Raw genomic sequence first — 18,074 nt, forward strand, 5'->3', positions numbered from 1 at the left:
GTTTCCTTCAGGTAATAAGGCTTCCTCCCACACTCTAGAGACATATGCTGGTAGGGTAATTGGCTACTCCCTAAATTGGCCATAGTACGTGCCTGTACTGTATGTATGCATGTGAAATAGACCAGGGCCTGGAAAATGGGGCATGGGGCAGAAAGGGCTGTTTCCAGGCATCGGCTGAATGTGGAGGATCGAAGGGGGGTGATTGCAGTGTCTTTGCCCGGTGCCCCACAATACCCAGTACTACCACCTCTGGCTGCTGTCGCTTATAAACACAGAAGCAGCTGGATTCTGTGTTTAGAAGTGACAATGCCCCTTCAGTGCAGGAGGGAACAGTAGGGCTCTGCAGGACTGATTAACTAGCTGGGGGGGTGGGAAGAGTGTGGGCTCTGTGTACTGGTGGGAGAGAAAGTAGGGGGGACGGGGCTCTGTGTACTGGTGGCGGAGAGAGGGGGAAGAGGTGGAGAGCCCTGTGCACTGTGGGAAGAGGAGGAAACCCTGTGTACTGGGTAGAGAGAGAAAAGAGGGTATGAGAAGGCAAAGCGCTGTACTAAAAGGGGGATGTGGGTGAGCTTTGTAGTGAGAAGGGGGGGGGGGGTTGAGAGAAGAGCTCTGTACTGGGGGGGAGGGGGGGGGAGAGAGTGTTGTAGCGGTGTTTGTTCCAGTGATGCCACTGACTCTGGGACATTGTTTTATTTTAGTAATCACGCCAATTCTGAATTTTTTTCATTTTATTAACACCACTGATTTAGGGTTTTTTTTCCTTTGCCACTGTGAGCCCAAATATTTGTGCACAAATTTTAAGCTTTTCGCTGGTACTCTTTTAACTGCATGCCACAAAAAATTTGGCGCTCACCACGATTGGTCTTGTCCCCTTCTCCATCCAAATTTTCTGTGTGCATCCAAATTCTCAACTTCCAAAATCAGGTCTCTGTGCTGATTTTAAATGTGACAGCGGCTGCGGGGAAGAGAAACCCCTGCCAACTGTTAGAGGATGGGACTTTGGGGTTTGTGATGGTATTTAGTAACATGTTATCCCCGAAATACTTTTGTAAAATGTTCCTAAAGATGACCGTAGCCTTTAACCCAGAGAATACCTGCTTAGCTAATAATTTGCTCATGATCTTAATATTTAATTTGGATGCCAAAGCAAAGCTACCACTTCACTTTCTCTATCGCTCATTGACAGACGTAGTCCTCGGTGATACAGCACCTTCGGGTTATGTTGCCTCCACAGGAGTAGGACTAGACAGGAAATAAAATGCTCTGGCCACACCCTAGGGGCAGTCCCAGAGGGTATCTCTCTCTCTGCCTCAGCAAATCAGTTTTTTTCTGTCTAGTCAGGAGTAAGGACCTAGATACCTTGCTGCGATCTTCGGTCCTGGCAGGATTTTTTTCTTAGAAAAGAATTTTTTAAGACAGCTTTTTTTCTCCAGTGTTCCTGTGAGATCTTCAAGCAAGAAAGCTGAACTGGGCGACGGGCTGGATGTTGAGATCCAGTGGTCACCCCAGTTCAGCCTACGAGCGCGTGCAGGCCCTAGCTCCGCGCTGGGTCGGCCGCGACATAGTCCCACTGGACGGGGACTGACCCTGCGAGTTAAACGTCTCGCTGAAACGCCAAAGACCATGAGTCACGGCGCCCGTATTGGTCGACAGCCCTCCCACCCCGGTGGAGAGGGGTACTGTCAGGAGTTGGCGCCCGCCTGGTTCCGGTATGGTGAGTAGTATGTTCCCCCTTTCCCCCTGACGGGTCTTGTGGTGAACGCGGGCCCCTCTCTGTAATGGTAAGGATGGGTTCCCCTCTATCCTATAACATGTCACAGATCCCCCTAATTGAGTGTGATTTTTGTGTACAAGAAGCCAGGAGGCTTGGTTTGGGAGCTGACAATCTAATTGTAAAGATGTGTAAATGATTGTAGTCAGTGGCAGTACTAGAACTTTACTGTGATAGTATAAGGTATCCTACCTGTCAGTAGCCACAGGGCGATGTCTATACATGTATACTGCATTCCAGATCATTCCTCCAGCTAAGCAGCGGACCGCATACGGCCCGCTAGGGTCCGGTACCTCCGACCACGCTGACCACCATGAGGGTGAAGGGTTGTGAGGCCGAGATCCTTCTGCAGACATGCCGCTATTCTGTGCAGGCCACCGCCATTGTCTGGTAGATCGCACAAGGCCGCCATTTTGGTGTAGCCTCGTGTCTCCAGCATGGGGGCGGCCATGTTTGAGGTGACTCAAACACCTCATGGAGCCAGGGGGAGGAGCCGGCAGGCGTGTTAAGGGGCGGAGCCGCCTCTTTTACCCAGGAAATAGGGCCAAAGACTTCCTGTCTGTAACAAGACAAGCACTGAGCAAGCTGATGAAAACTTCTGTGCATCAGGGATGAGCCTTGGGGTCTGTCTCTCTCTCTGTGGGGTCCAAAAAGGCAGGTAACACTGAGGGGCGCTGTTGCGACTGGGGGACACACAAAAAAAAAAAAAAAAGTTTTTTTTTTTTTTACTTTGTCATTTTTTGTCGCTGGCAAGTGTCTTGTATAATCATTGACCCTGCCGCATAGGTATCACCACCTGATCCCCTCAAGGTGGCCGCAGGACCCTCCAGTACCCCACTTGTTTTTAATGCATTATCGGCAATTTTGGAGTCTTTGGTATCCCGGGTGGAGGTGGCCTGTCAGGGACGGGGGTCAAGTAGCGACCCCCGCCTACCCCTATTGTTTATCAGATACTTCAGATACGGATTCGGAACTGGTCAATGCAGTTGCAGGTCCCTCTTAGGGGGCTGTTGTCTCAGGTAATATCTCCTCAGCAGTGAGGAGCACGTTTCTGCCTCCGCCATAGCACAAGAGTGGTGGATGCACTAGTTGTGTCCGTCCGGGAAACCTTTAGTCTTGAGGTTACACCGGCAGAGGTAGCTGAGACTGAGATTCCTTTTTGGTACTTGTTAGCCTACCAAAAGGGCGAAGGATTTTCCTTTACCCAAATGGGGTCGTTTTGAAACGAACCCCTGTTATTTCCAAACGCATGGCTAGGTGCTATCCGTTTGAGGAATTCCTCTTTATAGGATAGACGGTACCACCTGCTGTCTTGCCACAGACTGTTAGGATAAAAAGACCTCGTAACTAACGAGGACCTTCCTTTTCTGCTCATATAGAGTTGTTCGTTCCGCGAGGGCGGGCGATAAGGCGAAACCCTCCAAAGCCCCTTTAGAGGGGTTTCAAAGGGCGCTGGTCGGGTAAACAAAGAGTCCGGCTCAGCCAAGCCTGAAGAATATAGCCTGATGCGCCCCTACCCATCTCTGGGGTGGGGGGGGGGATGTCTTCACCGGTTTCTGGAGGACACAGGATCGAGTTTCGATCACTTCCACCGGTGCGATTCTGCCCTTCTAACATTGAACGGTTTCAGGGGTTCTATTCGAACCTATTCACAATGCCCAGGAAAGAGGGCAAGGTGCGTCCAAATCTGGACTTGGGAAGAAATAGAGTCCATCCGTACAGTGGTGGCCTCCCTGCATAAAAGAGATTTCCTGGCGTCCATAGACATATAGGATGCCTATCTTTATATCCCCATCATCGCAGGACATCAGCGTTTTTTCGCTTTCCCAAAGATCATCCCTGGTTCCCACCAGGAGACTGAACTATCTGGGCCTAAGGTTGGATACATCCTGGGCAAGAGAGTTTCTCCTTGCTGGGAAACTCCAGAAGGTTCAGTCAACGATTCGGATGTTGCTGTCCGTCAATTGGCTGGGACTGATGGTGGCCTTCTTAGAGGCAGTACCGTATACCCAGTCTCATACCCAAATTCTCCTGAAGGAGATTCTTTTTTAATGGAATCAGAATTCCGATTCCCTGGACAATCGGATCCGGTTGAGCGAGCGGACCAGGAAGTCTCCGATGCTCAACCAGGGGAAGTCATTTCTTCCGATAGTATCCAGATTACCAATAAGGGTATCGGAATTGAGAGCGATCAGATTTTGTCTGATTTACTGGATCGAGCAGCTCTAGAGCAGCCCGATTCGGATCCAATCGCATATGGCCTCTTCATCCAGAGGTTTTTTCCCTAGCTGTCCCTTCATTGGGACATCCCGGATGTGGATCTGTTGGCACCTTGGCCTAACAGGAAGGTGCGGAGGTTTGTAGCTCACGCCACGATCCTCTAGCGGACGCAGCAGAAACGCTGATCGCCCCGTGGGGGCAGTATCAGCTACGGCATGCCTTCCATCCTCTCAAGTTGCTGCGGGAACTTCTTCGCAGGATAGAGGTGGAGGGAATTCCAGTTATTCTGGAAATTCTGGATTGACCTCGTCAAGCCTGGTACGCCGACTTGGCGAGGCTAGTCGCGGACGCTCCTTGGAGACTTCCTCTCAGGGAGGATTTGCGGTCTCAGGGACCGATCTTCCATCTTGCTTTACAGTCGCTGGCTTAATGGCCTGGCCATTGAGACCCAGGTACTGAAGGACAAGGGAGTGTCAGCTTCAGTTATTCCTACCTCCAGTTAAAGCAAGGAAAGCGACTTCCAGCACATGGAAGTCTTATATTGCATGGTGTGAATCTATTGGATTTTCCCCACATACCTATTCGGTGACCCGAATTTTGGTCTGTCTGCAACAAGGGGTTGAGCAGAAACTATCCTTGAGCACGATCAAGGGTCAGGTTTTCGGCATTAGCAATCTTCTTTCAAGAAACCTTTGGCTAATCATACCTTGGTGCGGAATTTCATCCAGGGGGTGCGACATCTGGCTCCGCCAGTGCGCGCACCCTTACCGCCTGGTATCTTAATTTAGTGTGGTCGGTTCTTCAGAAACTTCTCTTTGAAGATATTAGGGAGATTCCCTTGCTTACATTCCCAGAAGGTGGCCTTCTTGGTGGCCATTACTTCTCTACGCAGGGTGTCAGAACTGGCCGCATTATCCTGTCGTTCCCCAGATCTGGTGGTTCATAGGGATAAGGTGGTTCTTCTTCCGAATCCATCCTTCCTTCCTAAAGTGGTTTTCGTAAGACGGACTCACTTTTTGTGATCACGGATAGCCCTTGAAGGGGGTTGCCTGTGTCTGCCGCGACCATATCTACATGGATCAGTCAGACGGTGGTACAGGCTTATTCTATTAAGGGTCGGAATCCTCCGTTCCCTGTTAGGGCGCACTTCACTAGAGCGCTCAGTACTTCCTGGGCCTTTCGCCATCAGGCGTCAGTGGTCCAGGTATGTAAAGCGGCCACCTGGTCGTCGGTACATACCTTTATAAAATTGATGTGATGGCATCGGCGGATGCCTCATTTGGCCGCAAGGTTTTGCAGGCCGCAATTTGAGTAGACCGGTGGTCTACCTCGAGGGTTTTTTTCTGTTTGAAAATTTTTTTGTTGAGTCTCATCATTAAGGATGAGCATTGTAAACTTCTAGTTGGCACCGGTTGGGCCTTCTAGATTTGGATTTGATTTCCATTTTCCCACCCCTCATTTGTGATACTGCTCTGGGACTTCCCGAAGGTGCTGTATCACCGAGGACTACGTCTGTCAATGAGCGATAGAGAAAAATGGATTTTTGTAAAATCTTACCGTAAAATCCTTTTCTCTTAGCTCATTGACAGACGAGTTGGGTTGGGTTAAATTCTCTAAAGACTGCTTTTATGACATAACTGATTTGCTGAGGCAGAGAGAGAGAGGATATACCCTCTGGGACTGCCCCTAGGGTGTGGCCAGAGCATTTTATTTCCTGTCTAGTCCTACTCCTGTGGAGGCAACATAACCCGAAGGTGCTGTATCACCGAGGACTAAGTCTGTCAATGAGCTAAGAGAAAAGGATTTTACGGTAAGATTTTACAAAAATCCATTTTTTTCCAATCTACCCAGGTATATCACATACCAGACTAGTATTACTGACATCGTAATTTGGTTCATAATAAAAATATTTTCTTGACTGGTAAAGCTTGGATGTCTAAGTGCTAGTTCACACCAGATGCAGTTTAATGCATTTTTAATCTGCATCAACAACGTATGCACAGTGTTTTCCATGTATTCCAAAGACCATAGTTCATACCAGTGCATTGCAGTCAACAAAAGTAGAACATGCTGCATTTCTTCTGTATGTAATGCATGTGGAACATGGCAAGAAGCATCAAAAATGCAACTGAACACATGCCCTGAATTGTGATGAAGGAAAAAATGAGAGGAGGATGAGGGGAATTAACGCAATGAAACAACACATCAAAAACACGCATGAAGAAACTCATCCGGAATGCAGAAATTGTGGTGTGAACTGGCTCTAAACCTCAAGCACATAATTAAATTGTAGACTTAACAGGCCTCCTTTTTGATAGCAAACAGTTAATTTTGGAATGTCAGTTTGATAGTTCTATGCAATCAGTAATTAGGATATTGAAAGGATTGGGTATTTTATTTACACAGAAGCAAAATGCAATTCGAAAACGAATTTGGCAAAAATTAAGGGGTAACCTAATGGGCATGATTCCCTCAAAAAATCACTACAGTTCAGCTACGTCACAGCTGCTGAAGAGCTGGACTGCAACAACTGTTATGTGCATCTAATTGTATTATATTTTAAAGCTCATCTTTGACATTTTCGTTTTTTTGGCTGAAGGAAAAAACATAACCGCTTTCTCCATCCACACAAACAAGATGACTGCTATCAGAGTACACTGATCTGCAGCTGCTAATCAACAAATGTTTGTCTTTCATTCATTAACAGACACCGCTCCTGAGCTTCTAAACCATTGGGTTATACTGCCCTGTATAGGAGTAGGACACTAGGCAAAAAAAGTTTGGCTACGCCTATGGGCATTCACACCGCAATATCGGTCCGCACGGCCACTCGGCAGCTTCTGACTGCCAACCACCTCTCCTACCACTGTAGCCTCCACACACCTGTGCCCCCCCCCCCCTCTCTTGCCCAAACCCCCCCCCCCCCCACACTTTCCCGATGCATGACTGAGAGCATTATCCAACCATTGGATCGACCCCACGGCACACTTGTGCACCAACTCAGCCACCATCATAAGGATCCTCACCGCCCCAGGAGTTCATCAAGAAATACATTACCTTACCATTTTTGGTTGAATATATTTATTTTTACTTCTTGATATGATTTATATGATGCACCGGCCGGTTTTGTTATTTGTTCACCTGTAATGTCTGTCTTGTTTCATGTTGTCTCATCTGGTTACACCATTCATTATTGCACGGTTGTATATTTATACAAGTTGTACCATTACTGAATAAACGTCTATGATCACACACTTACAAGTGCCCCTATTCATTTACAGCCGACATCATAACCTACTTTCATTCTGTAACCTTTACAGAATATCTTTTTGTATGCTAGTTTTGGTTTAGTCGGCAACCCACACATTATATACTGGGACACGTTCATAGACCCCCCTCCCGATTTTTACTCCAAACAAACCACTTTGTATAGAGATCTACAACCAACTGCCGGACTGGGCGACGGGCTGGATAATCTAGATCCAGTGGTCGCCCCAGTCTGGCCAGTGAGTGCGCGCAGACCTAAGCTCCGTGCCTAGGTTGCCTGCAACATAACCTTACCGGATGGGGACTGGCCTGTGAGTTAAATGCCTCGCGAGGTCACATACGACTGGGTCTTGGCCCAAGTCGCAGTGTTCCTCCTGGCCAACAGCCCCCCCCCCCCCATTTTGATGGAAAGGAGCTTCTGTCTGGAGCAGTGCCTGCCTGGTTCTTGGTATGGGGAGTAGCTGCCCCCCCCTCCCCCTGGCAGGTTTTGGGGTGGATGTGGGCCCCTCCTTGGGACAGTCAGACCCTCAGGAGGTTCCCCTCCTTCCCATCAGGCACCCCCCTTAATCTGTCCCCCCCCCCCCATCCTACCCCCCTCCACTTATGCTTGGGCTGTGTGGGTGGCCTGGTCCACCTCCTGGGGTTCGGGGCACGGCGCTATGCTGGCGTTGGGGGAAGGGGGGTGAGCCACCAGCGACCGGATGATCGGCTATGCGGGGGTGTTGTTCCTGGTGGGGGCTCCTGCCAGGGTCCCCTGTCCTGCCTGGGCCTGTCCTTGAGGCCTAGGGATCCCTCCTGGGAGCCTTGTGGTGCCGCCTTGTTCTTGTAGCCTGTGTGCTCCATGCACAGTGGCCATGTGTGTGTAGTCTGGTGGCCATTTTGCTGTGGTTTGCCATTGGAAAAAGCAGTGGCCATGACAGTGGAGCCCTCTGGATGGCAATTTCGGCAGTGGGAGCCCCTCCTCTTCCCCTGGTGCTGACTCCTGGATCCATTAATTTTCTGATCGCTGCTTGTACAGTGCCGATTCTCCTGGTGGCTGTGGTGCCTGGTTTCTGCCGGGTGGTGAGTCTGGTGTGGTACTCTCCCTCTCATGTCGTGCTTCCAGAGCTGTGGAGGTTTGTCCCTTAGCTGGGTGGTACACTTTTTTTTTTTGTGGTGACTCGAGTCCTGGAGCTCATCTCCCCACCTCATCTCCTATCTGGGTCTGTGGGGCCCTCAGGGTCCCATCCATCCATTGATGCACTGACGGCGGTCCTGAAGTCCCTTGTGTCCAGGGTGGAGGTGGCTTTTGGGCTATGGGCTGCCATAAAGTGCCCCCAGCCTTCCCCTGCCTCATCTGTCTGCTCAGATCTTGAATCTGATTCGGCCGTCGCGGTTGTGGGTCTGCGCCCTAAATCCTCAGATAGTGAGGATGATTCCTCTGCTTCTGCAACCACGCATTGAAAAGTTAGTTAGTATTGTTATACCACTGGGGAAACACGGTACTGGCCTACTTGGACGTCCTCCTCCTGTGAGCGGAGTCTCCTACTGCTCTGGTGGAAAACCTGGAAATCACCATACGAGCTTGAGGGACTTTGGCTTAATTCTGAATTTTTAGAAGTCTGCTCTGGTTCCGTACACAAAGCCTGACTAACTGGGTCTGAGTCTGAACTCTGCCTTAGCCAGAGTGCTCCTTCCTCTGGACAAACTCATAAAACTACAGGCTGCAATTTGTCTCCTGCTGTCCAGCAGAAGGCCATTCCTCCAGACTTGCATGCGGGTGCTGGGCTTGATGGTGTCTACCTTCAAGGCGGTTCTGTTTGCACAGTTCCATACAAGGTCCCTGCAAGGGAGATTCTGTCCAAATGGGACAAGAATTCCCAGTCTCTGGACAATCAGACCCAGCTGAGCCAGGGAACAAAAGCGTCCCTGATATGGTGGCTTCTTTCTTCGGCTGGGCGAATCCTTCCTCCCCTTGTATTGGACAGAGGTCACAACGGATGCCAACCTGTCCGGTTGGGGAGGCATCCTCTGCAAATTTTCTGTTTAGGGGCTCTGGACACTGGAAGAGTCCAGGCTACTCATCAATGTCTTGGAACTCCGAGCGACCAGAATGTGCCTGGAACATTGGACGGATTGTCTTCAGGGATGTCCAGTGCATATTTAATCAGACAATGTCACGGCCATGACTTATGTCTGTCACTAGGGGGACACAAGAAGTGTCCTGGTGGCCAGCATTCTAAGGTAGGCAGAATGGTTTGTTCCAGCCCCCTCCGCTGTACACATCCCAGAGTGGAAAATTGTCAGTTAGATTACCTCAGTCGGCAGGTGTTGGACCTAGGAAAGTGGTCCCTTCATCCTGAGGTGTTTTTTCAGTGGACCCGTGGGGTCTGTATTTTCTGATTTACGCCTTCCCTCCTCTCAAGCTTCGCTGGGCTTGGTACGTCGATCCGGTGCGGCTGGTTCCTTGGAAGCTTCCTCTCAGGGAGGATCTGCTGTTCCAAGGACCAATCTTTTATCCTGCTTTAGTCGCTCGCTTTGGCGGCTTGGCTGTTGAACGCCAGTTGCTGATGGATAGAGGTTTGTCTGGGTTTCCAACGCTTTTAATAGCTAGGAAGCCTACTTCTAGGTAGATCTACCATCGTACGTAGAAGATGTACATTGGGTGGTGTGAGTCTCTTGGGGTTCATCCTCGCTCTTGTTTGGTACTATCAAGGGTCAGGTGTCGGCCTTAGCGGTTCTATTTCAGCGGCCCTTGGCCACATACTCCCTGGTGCGTACTTTTCCTAATGGAGTTAGGCACTTGACCCCTCCAGTGTGGTCTTTGTTGCCGCCTTGGGACCTCCAATTTGGTGCTCTGTCCTCCAGAAGCCTAGTTTAGAGAATCTTCGGGAGATTCTCCTGCTTACGCTGTCCCAGAAGGGGTGGCCTTTTTGGCGGCTTTCACCTCTGTGCGCAGGGTTTTGGAATTGGCGTGAACTTTCGTTCACCTTACTGGTGGTTCACAGTGATTAGGTGGTTCTTCGCCCCTGTCCGTTGTCCCTTCCTCAGGTTGTCTGATTTTCATTTAAATTAAGACATTTTGTTGCCTTTCCTGTGTCCCAGGCCAACACATCCGAAGGAAATTGCTTTGTATGCCTTGGATGTGGACCGGACAATTAGGGTGTACCTGGCAGCTATGGAGTTTTGGAAGTCAGACTCACTATTTGTGCTCACAGATGGGCCTTGGAAAGGGTTGTCCGTTTTCTTTGCGACCATTTCCAGATGGATCAGACAGACGGTGGTTCAGGTCTATACCATCCAGTGTCAGGTTCTTCCTTTCCCTGTCGAGGCGCATTCTACTCGGGCACTCAGTGCCTCTTGGGCTTTCCATCATCATGTGTCAATAACACAGGTTTGCAAGGCGGCCTCCTGGTCGTCAGTGCACGCTTTCACAAAGTTCTATAAATTGGATTCGTTGGCATCTGCAGATGCTTTCTTTGGCCACAAGGGTTTTGTTTTTGTTTTTTTGCAGACTGCCGTTTAGAGGAACTGGTCCTCTTTGAGGGTGTATTGTTTTTTTCAGTTGAGCTTCAGTTTTGGTAGAGCTCCTGTTTATCTGATTGGCTATAGTTAGCTTTGGGAATTAATTTTTTGCATTTCCCACCCCTCATGTTTAACACTGCTTTGGGACGTCCCAATGGTTAAGAAGATCAGGAGCCGTGTCCGTCAATGAACGAAAGAGAAAATGGGAGTTTACTTACCGTAAAATCCATTTCTCTGATGATCATTGATGGACACAGTACCCACCCCTCTGTGGAGTTGTAATTCTTTTGATACTGCTTGTAACAAAACTTTCCGATACTGCTTGTAACAAAACTAAGTACCTAGGGCAGAGAGAGGGAGTATACCCCCTGGGACTGCCCATAGGCGTAGCCAGACTTTTTTGTCTATTGTCCTACTCCTGTAGGGGGCAGTATAACCCAATGGTTAAGAAGATCAGGAGCTGTCTGTTAATGAACATCAGAATTGGATTTTACGGTAAGTCAAAAAATCCCATTTTTTTCAGCATGATCGACATATGAAAAGCAGGGAAGGCCATACACTGAAGTTCAGCTGAACACTGAAGTGTGGCAAGTTTGTCTAAAACTTTTTTATTTAATAATTTTTTTTTTTTTTTTTTATGTATCCTAGGACTTGGTTTCAAAGATGCTTCATGTGGATCCACATCAGAGATTAACAGCTGCCCAGGTGCTAAAACACCCTTGGATTGTACACTGTGACCAGTTGCCTCAGTTCCAGCTAAACAGACAGGATGCACCTCATCTAGTAAAGGTATGACTATATACACTGTACATAATAAAGGCAATATTTGTGGTTAGGTATTCAGTGTTTTGTGAGTCCATAAAAAGCATGTTCAAACTTGTATGAATTAACTGGTCAGGATGTCAGCCAAGTCGTCGTCAATCTCTTGAAAAAAAAAAAAAATATGATCTATTGTACAGTACAGGACACAGGCAGAATATATTGATACACCATTGGTTAGAGGCGCGTACTGTCAGGTGACTGGACATTGGCAAGCTGAGGGCACTCCAAACACCTCATCCTGGGTTACCACAAACTCCTTTCAGACGCTTACTGTACTTCCCACACTACTCAGTGGGTACCCGACAGGAAAATACCCGCACTCAAAGCTATGGCAGAGATCAGGCGAAAGGGAGTCGATTCAAAATCGCCGACAAACATTTGCTCTGCCAAAGGCCCACATAACACTCAACCTCAGAGTGATGGGCAACAGGACTGTTTTAACACCGGTCCAATTTTAGCCTATTTCCGGCATGCAACAAGCAGCCTATTTTGACTAAAGCAGCATTTTCTGCATCTGTCTTTTTTCCTCAAACGCATTATAGCCTTAATATAACCATCTATGTCCAGGGCTTAGAGAAACACCCAGCCTCTTCTACTCCTTTTTTGCAACTGTCTTATTCCAGTAAGCCAGTATGCTTGGTAATGTTGAAAAGCTCATTGCCTCTGTCTGCTAAAGCCTTAGTATTGTGCAACCTGTCTCCTCTATCTCACCATTCCCCTTTTGGACACAGACTTACAAAAACGTTTCCTGTTTGTGAACAATTAAAATGTGCAGTCAATGACGATAAAGTCACTCCTAAAAGTATTTGTACTTCTCCAAAAATATTTGCTGTGCCCTATCCAGTGGGTTAAAGGCTCCTTGTAGGCACAGCCTTGCAACAATATTTAGTATGTCAAACTGTAGCTTACTGGACTATGATGATGAACAACCAACATGACCCCGTGTTTCAGGATCATGCTGTTTCTGAGCAGTTGCCTTCTGCTGTGTTTTTCTTTGTGTGGTAGTCCTAGAACATGTCATTAGGGAAAATCTCCAAAATTGCCCCAATCTCCATTCACAGTATCTTATGTATTAAAGCTTGTATAGCCTGCAAAAATGCCTCACATGCATGGCCTTCCAAGGTAGATGTATGTTGATGCACTGAATTATCACAGGTTGGAAGATTTTATTTCCACAGAAGAAAGTCCAAAAACCAACTTCAGGAACTCCAAGCTCTTCTAAACGCAGAGCATTTGTTCCCTCTAACCAGGTTGTATCTTTTTTTTTTTTTCTCAAAATACTGTACTAATTCGGGTTTTCTCACAATACAAAAACTTCATCTTTAAAGCTTAAATTCAGCCCTTCCTTTTCGGCGTATGGTTTGGCAAGCCAATAAGCCTTTCCCAAAGTTCGTTTTACAATGAAGGGGCATTCTCCCTCCTAAGATTTGGAGGACATCTGTTTTTGTCTCTATGGGTCACAGATATCCCAGGCCTAGGGGCTCAGTCGGTGGTTTTGAAGGGGTACAAAATAGAGTTCAAAGCCTTCCGCCCTTAACACTTTCAAATCAACAAAAATCTGCCCAAAATCTGTTATTTGCAGAATGCCCTGAACCACCTGTTGTCCCAGGGAGTCGTGCCAATACTGCTACAAGACTAATTCAAAGTATTCTACTCAAGCCTGTTAAGTACCAAAGCCCAGCTGCGTATTTGTCCTATTCTGCACTTAAAATTACTCAACAAATTCCTTCACATGGAATCCACAAGGTTTCTGTCTGAGATAAGGGTAATACATAGCATCTGTGGACATTCAAGATGCCTATATGCATGCTCCAATTTACCCACCTGATCAGCAGATTCTAAACTATGAGGCGGCAGACAACCATTTCTAGTTTGTCACATTGCCCTTTGGCCTATCCTCTGCTTCCAGGGTGTTCACAAAGGTCTTGGCACCCTTGCTTGCCCTTCTCAGAAATCAGGGCATCCAAGCTACAGGCTAAATTGATGACCTTCCCTTGAAGGATTCATTTCACCTGCAGCTCTCTGAGAATATCCACAAGACAATTCACCTGCTCCTGGTCTTCGGCTAAGTGATCAGTTTCAGAAAATCTTCTCTCTAGCTTACTCTTAGTCTTGGAATACGTGCGTCTGATCCTGGACACATCCCAAGTAAGAGTCTTTGTTCCAGGAGGGATAATTCTTCATGCTTGACAACTGAGATCCAAGAGAAATTCCACAGTGATATTCACCTTAGGAGTTCTGAGCCTAATGGTCACCTCTCTTTGAGGCAGTTCCTTTTGTTCAATTAATTTAAGATTTATCTAAACATTTTGTCAGCGTGGAAAAAATAATCTTTGTCCCTAAACTTTCCCCCTGCTCCTCTCCACACCAACTGTAGGGGAAGTTCTTCCTTACCAGTGGAAATTCCTCACAACATACACAAATCTGTCAGGCTGGTGAGATTCCAAATCCTTGACCTTGACAGTTCAGGGAACATGGTCAAGAGAGAAAAACAAACTCCCTATCAACGTCTTGGAGCTCAGAACAACCAGGTTGTTCCTCTAGCATTGGGACCCCCTCTTCTAAAGGGACTTCCTAATCAGGGGCAGTCTGGCAATGCCTCCACAAGGGCATATATCAATCATCAAGGAGGCACAAGGAACCTGGTTGCCTTGAAAGAAACGAGGCAGATTCTCTTGTAGACTGAAACTCAATGTCCAGTATTTTTTGCAGTCCACATCCCAGTAGTGGATAATCTCCGCTGCCACTGCTTAGACCAAGCCGAATGGACTTTTCATGCACATGTTTTAGTTTTATATGCCAGAGATGGAAGATTCTGGATGTGGACATCCTAGCCTCAAGCCCCAGCCTTTGATGTCACATTCCCTGGTCTCAGTTCAGGCTAATTTATGTCTTCCCTCTATTGCAAATCCTGCCTTGCTTGCTACACAAAATAAAGCAAGAATACTACTGTGTTTTCCATGTACTGAACTGAGAAGTACCTGTTATACAGACTCTGACTTCCAGCAGATGACCCCTTGCCTCTTCCTAACAAGTTATATCTGCTATGTCAGGGCCCTTTATTCCATTTGATTCCTACCTTGCTAAAAGCAAGAAAAGCCACTTACAGTAAGATCAATTATTGCACCTGAAAATCGTATTTTGTCCGGTGTGAGCGTAGTCAATTCAGTCCCAGACATTCCTCTGTGCTTCACATTCTGGTCTTCCTACAAACAGGTCTTAGTCAGAAATATGGCGCTTATTTGCCTTATCCATCCTTTTTCCAAAGGCCTCTGGCTTCATACTCCCTTGTAAAAAGCTTTATTCAAGGTGTTTCTCATATCAAGCCCCAGTGCAGCACCCTGTGTTTCCCTGTGACCTTAATTTGGTTCTCTGCTTAGCAGAAACCACCCTTTAAACCCATCAGGGATATGCCCCTGGAGGTTCTTGCCAGCAATGTAGCCATTTTCGGTAGCTATCACGTCTTTCAGATATGCCTCTGTTCTGGCAGTTCTTTCCAGTAAGAAGCCCTTTTCCCTATACTCCACAATGACAGAGTTGTGTTGCAAATGAGACCATCTTTGCAAAGGTGGTATCAGCATTTAATCCCAATGAACACATTTTGGTTCTGCCATCCTGGTGCCCTGCTCCTAAGCATCCAAAGGAATTTGCTTTACATTCGCTGGAAGTAATCAGGGCCATTCAAGTATACATTAAAGCTACTGCTTCAGTCAGACAAATGGATTCTCTTTTGTTTCTTTCCTCAGGTCCTCGCAAGGGACACCCTGCTTCAAAATCCACCATTGCACAGTAGATAAGAAACGTGATTACAAGAGCTTACGCTCTTTAAAAAACAATCCAGAACGGTTGTGCACCCAATTCACTAGATATGCGAGAGATTCTTGGGCATTTTCGGTACCAAGTCTCAGTAGTCAAACTGTGTAAGGCGGCCACTTGGTCTTCTGTTCATATTTATCAAACGTTTTACCAGGTGGATGTCTAATCTTTTGCCAGGAAAATTCTTGGCAGGGGCAATCTGTATTTGGGTCAGTTTTTCTTTTCTTTTTTTTTTGGTGGCCTGTTGGCACAGGTTTTTTTGCCTAGTTGTTGCCCACTTTTCGTATTCATTGCTTGGAGTCATCCTTTGATGCATGAATATTTTGCCTGTGTTCTGTACTGTATGATTAAAAAAACTAAATGCAAATTTTTTTTTTTTTTCTTTTGGATATAGCGGGAGGGGGATTAGAACAACTCTATTATTGCTGTTTTAGCCCCCGTTCGGAAGATCACCTTCTCTATTTGTCCTGTGTACCATTTATCATTGAAAGTAAATGAAAATCCCAAGTTTTGGGTTGACACCAGAATAGTAATAGAGGGGAAATCTTCCAATGGGTTAATTGGTTCTGGTGACACATCGGGATTCCCTCACTTTGAGGGGATTTCCTCTCACTTCTGGTTTTGGCTATGGGAAAGGAAGTGCAAGGAAATCTTCCTAATGGGGCACCGATGTCAAAGAAAAAAAAAAACTGACAGTTATAACCCTCCCTTAACTCTATTCAAATTTTTTTTTTTTTTTTTAATTGCCTTATCATACAGTACAGGACACAGGGCACCCTCCCTTTTATTCCTTTTTCTCTGCATTGCTTGCTACAAAACTGAGAACTCATGGAGTGAGGTAGGGTTACAGGAGAGATGCTCAGTCAGTCTGTCCTCAAAAGCTTTCTGGTGTCGGCTCACCTAAAGGTACACGCGTATAATTCAGTGTATGAATATTCTGCCTGTGTTCTATCCTGTACAAGTAAATAAAAAATCCTCTTTCTCCATGTTTACCTGTAATTTGCCTAATTTATCTTGATGATTTTTTAGTATGGTGTGTTTTTTTTTTTTTTAATACGCAATTTATATAGGCTTATATTGTTTTTTAATATCTCCTTTATCACATCCTTGTTGCAACTGTAGGGAGCCATGGCAGCTACATACTCTGCATTGAACCTCAATCCGATGTCTCCAGTGCTGGAACCTGTTGGCCGTTCGACTCTTGCTCAGAGAAGAGGCGTAAAGAAGATTACTTCAACTGCACTCTGAACATGAACTCCAGTGACTCCAGAGTGCTAGAGCTGAAGATCTTCTGCACAAACCAGAGCCAACAGAGAAGATAGCACATATCAAAAAGACACTCCTGCAAGCACATGCTCACTGCCCTGCTGGGCTCTACATCAATGCTGCTGCTTTATGTCTGTTCTCTTACATTGTTGATGGCAACCCTTCTACCTTACTGACTCTGTTGACCAGGCTGTAAAGTTTCAAATGTAAAACTGGTCCTCCAACAGTGGAGCAATAAGACTGTCATTCACCCCCCTTAGCATGAACAATACACTGAAACCATGTCAGCAATTATTTTTATAGGGAGCCTTTTATCCACTTAACTCAGTTGCTTATAAATTCCCTCTTTGAGCACTTAAATAATATCAGCACTGAGTTCCTTAAGTCTGTTTTCTGTGCCATGCAAAGCGTTTAGGGCTTTCAATGGCGCTCAATCGCCAATCTCCTTGGCATTTTCACTTATTGCCTATGTCCCCATTGTGCTCTAATTCCTTTTTCCCCTCATTGTTTTGTTCTTAATGCAGTTGTTCACATGCCTTGTCTTTGCTGTCAAGTGAGTCTTGTGTGTTCTGGCAAAGTGACTTTACTAGAGTAGTGCCAGCATTTAATTCTGCTTGAATGTAAGATGGCTCTGCTTGGTTGTATAAGTGTAAGCCTGTGAAGCCATAAGACAGATGGATGATGAAACTGATATAAAACTCAATGAGAAAAATGTTTCATGCAGTAGTAACTTCGCCATATTTTTGTTTTTTGAGGGGGGGGGGTTTGTTTTTTTTTTTTTTTTTAGTTTTATAACTTGACTTTTTTAACTTGTTTAAACTCATAGGCACCTTTTTTTTTCTTTTTGCTTGACATAAGCTACTTTAAAATGCCTGCAGTTATTTTAAAAGATAGTCCATGTTTCACAAATGCTCTTGCATGATAAAGATGTTTTTTGGGTGGTGTAATACTTTCAGCAGGACCCTAATAAATCTTCATTTGGGAGAATCCAAACCCGGTTAGCAGCAGTCACTGCGGCTATTTCCCCAACATGTGGTAGCTCACAATTTGTAGTCATACAGTAGGTAGTGGATTAATGAATTAAGTGTATACGGAGCTTCAACTTCCTACATGCAGTAGTTGTAAGCAGTAAAGCTAAAATCTTGACATGCTATTTTAGAGCACCACAATAGAATAGTGTTATATTGCCCCAAACATTTTCTATCAAGTGGCTTTCTGCAGGTTAGATTTCACTTGTTTCCTAGCACACACTGGTTAAATTTGATATTAAACCTTGTCTGTTCAGGAATAGGGGTTCATTAGAACTTGTTGAATACGTTCTTGAAAAAATGGGGGGGAAAAAAAACTCAAAACTTTTGTGTAGATCATGAAATGGTTTTGCCAGTGTCCTGCGTTTCCCATTCACACT

At 46.2% G+C, this 18,074-nt stretch overlaps 1 protein-coding gene across 2 annotated transcripts in view; it reads left to right on the forward strand.

The window, feature by feature from the left end:
- RPS6KA3 (ribosomal protein S6 kinase A3) overlaps positions 1-17,418 on the forward strand; it is a 319,536-nt gene extending 302,118 nt beyond the window's left edge. For both annotated transcript variants that reach the window (XM_082245344.1, XM_082245345.1), the window contains 2 exons: positions 11,411-11,551; positions 16,523-17,418. In XM_082245344.1, coding sequence (XP_082101470.1) covers positions 11,411-11,551; positions 16,523-16,648 — 267 coding nt within the window. In that variant the 3' untranslated portion in view covers positions 16,649-17,418. The remainder of the gene's footprint in view (positions 1-11,410; positions 11,552-16,522) is intronic.
- Positions 17,419-18,074: the final 656 nt, after the last annotated feature.

Source organism: Pelophylax lessonae, assembly GCF_965119305.1.
Source record: "Pelophylax lessonae genome assembly, chromosome: 2".
NCBI lineage: Eukaryota > Metazoa > Chordata > Amphibia > Anura > Ranidae > Pelophylax > Pelophylax lessonae.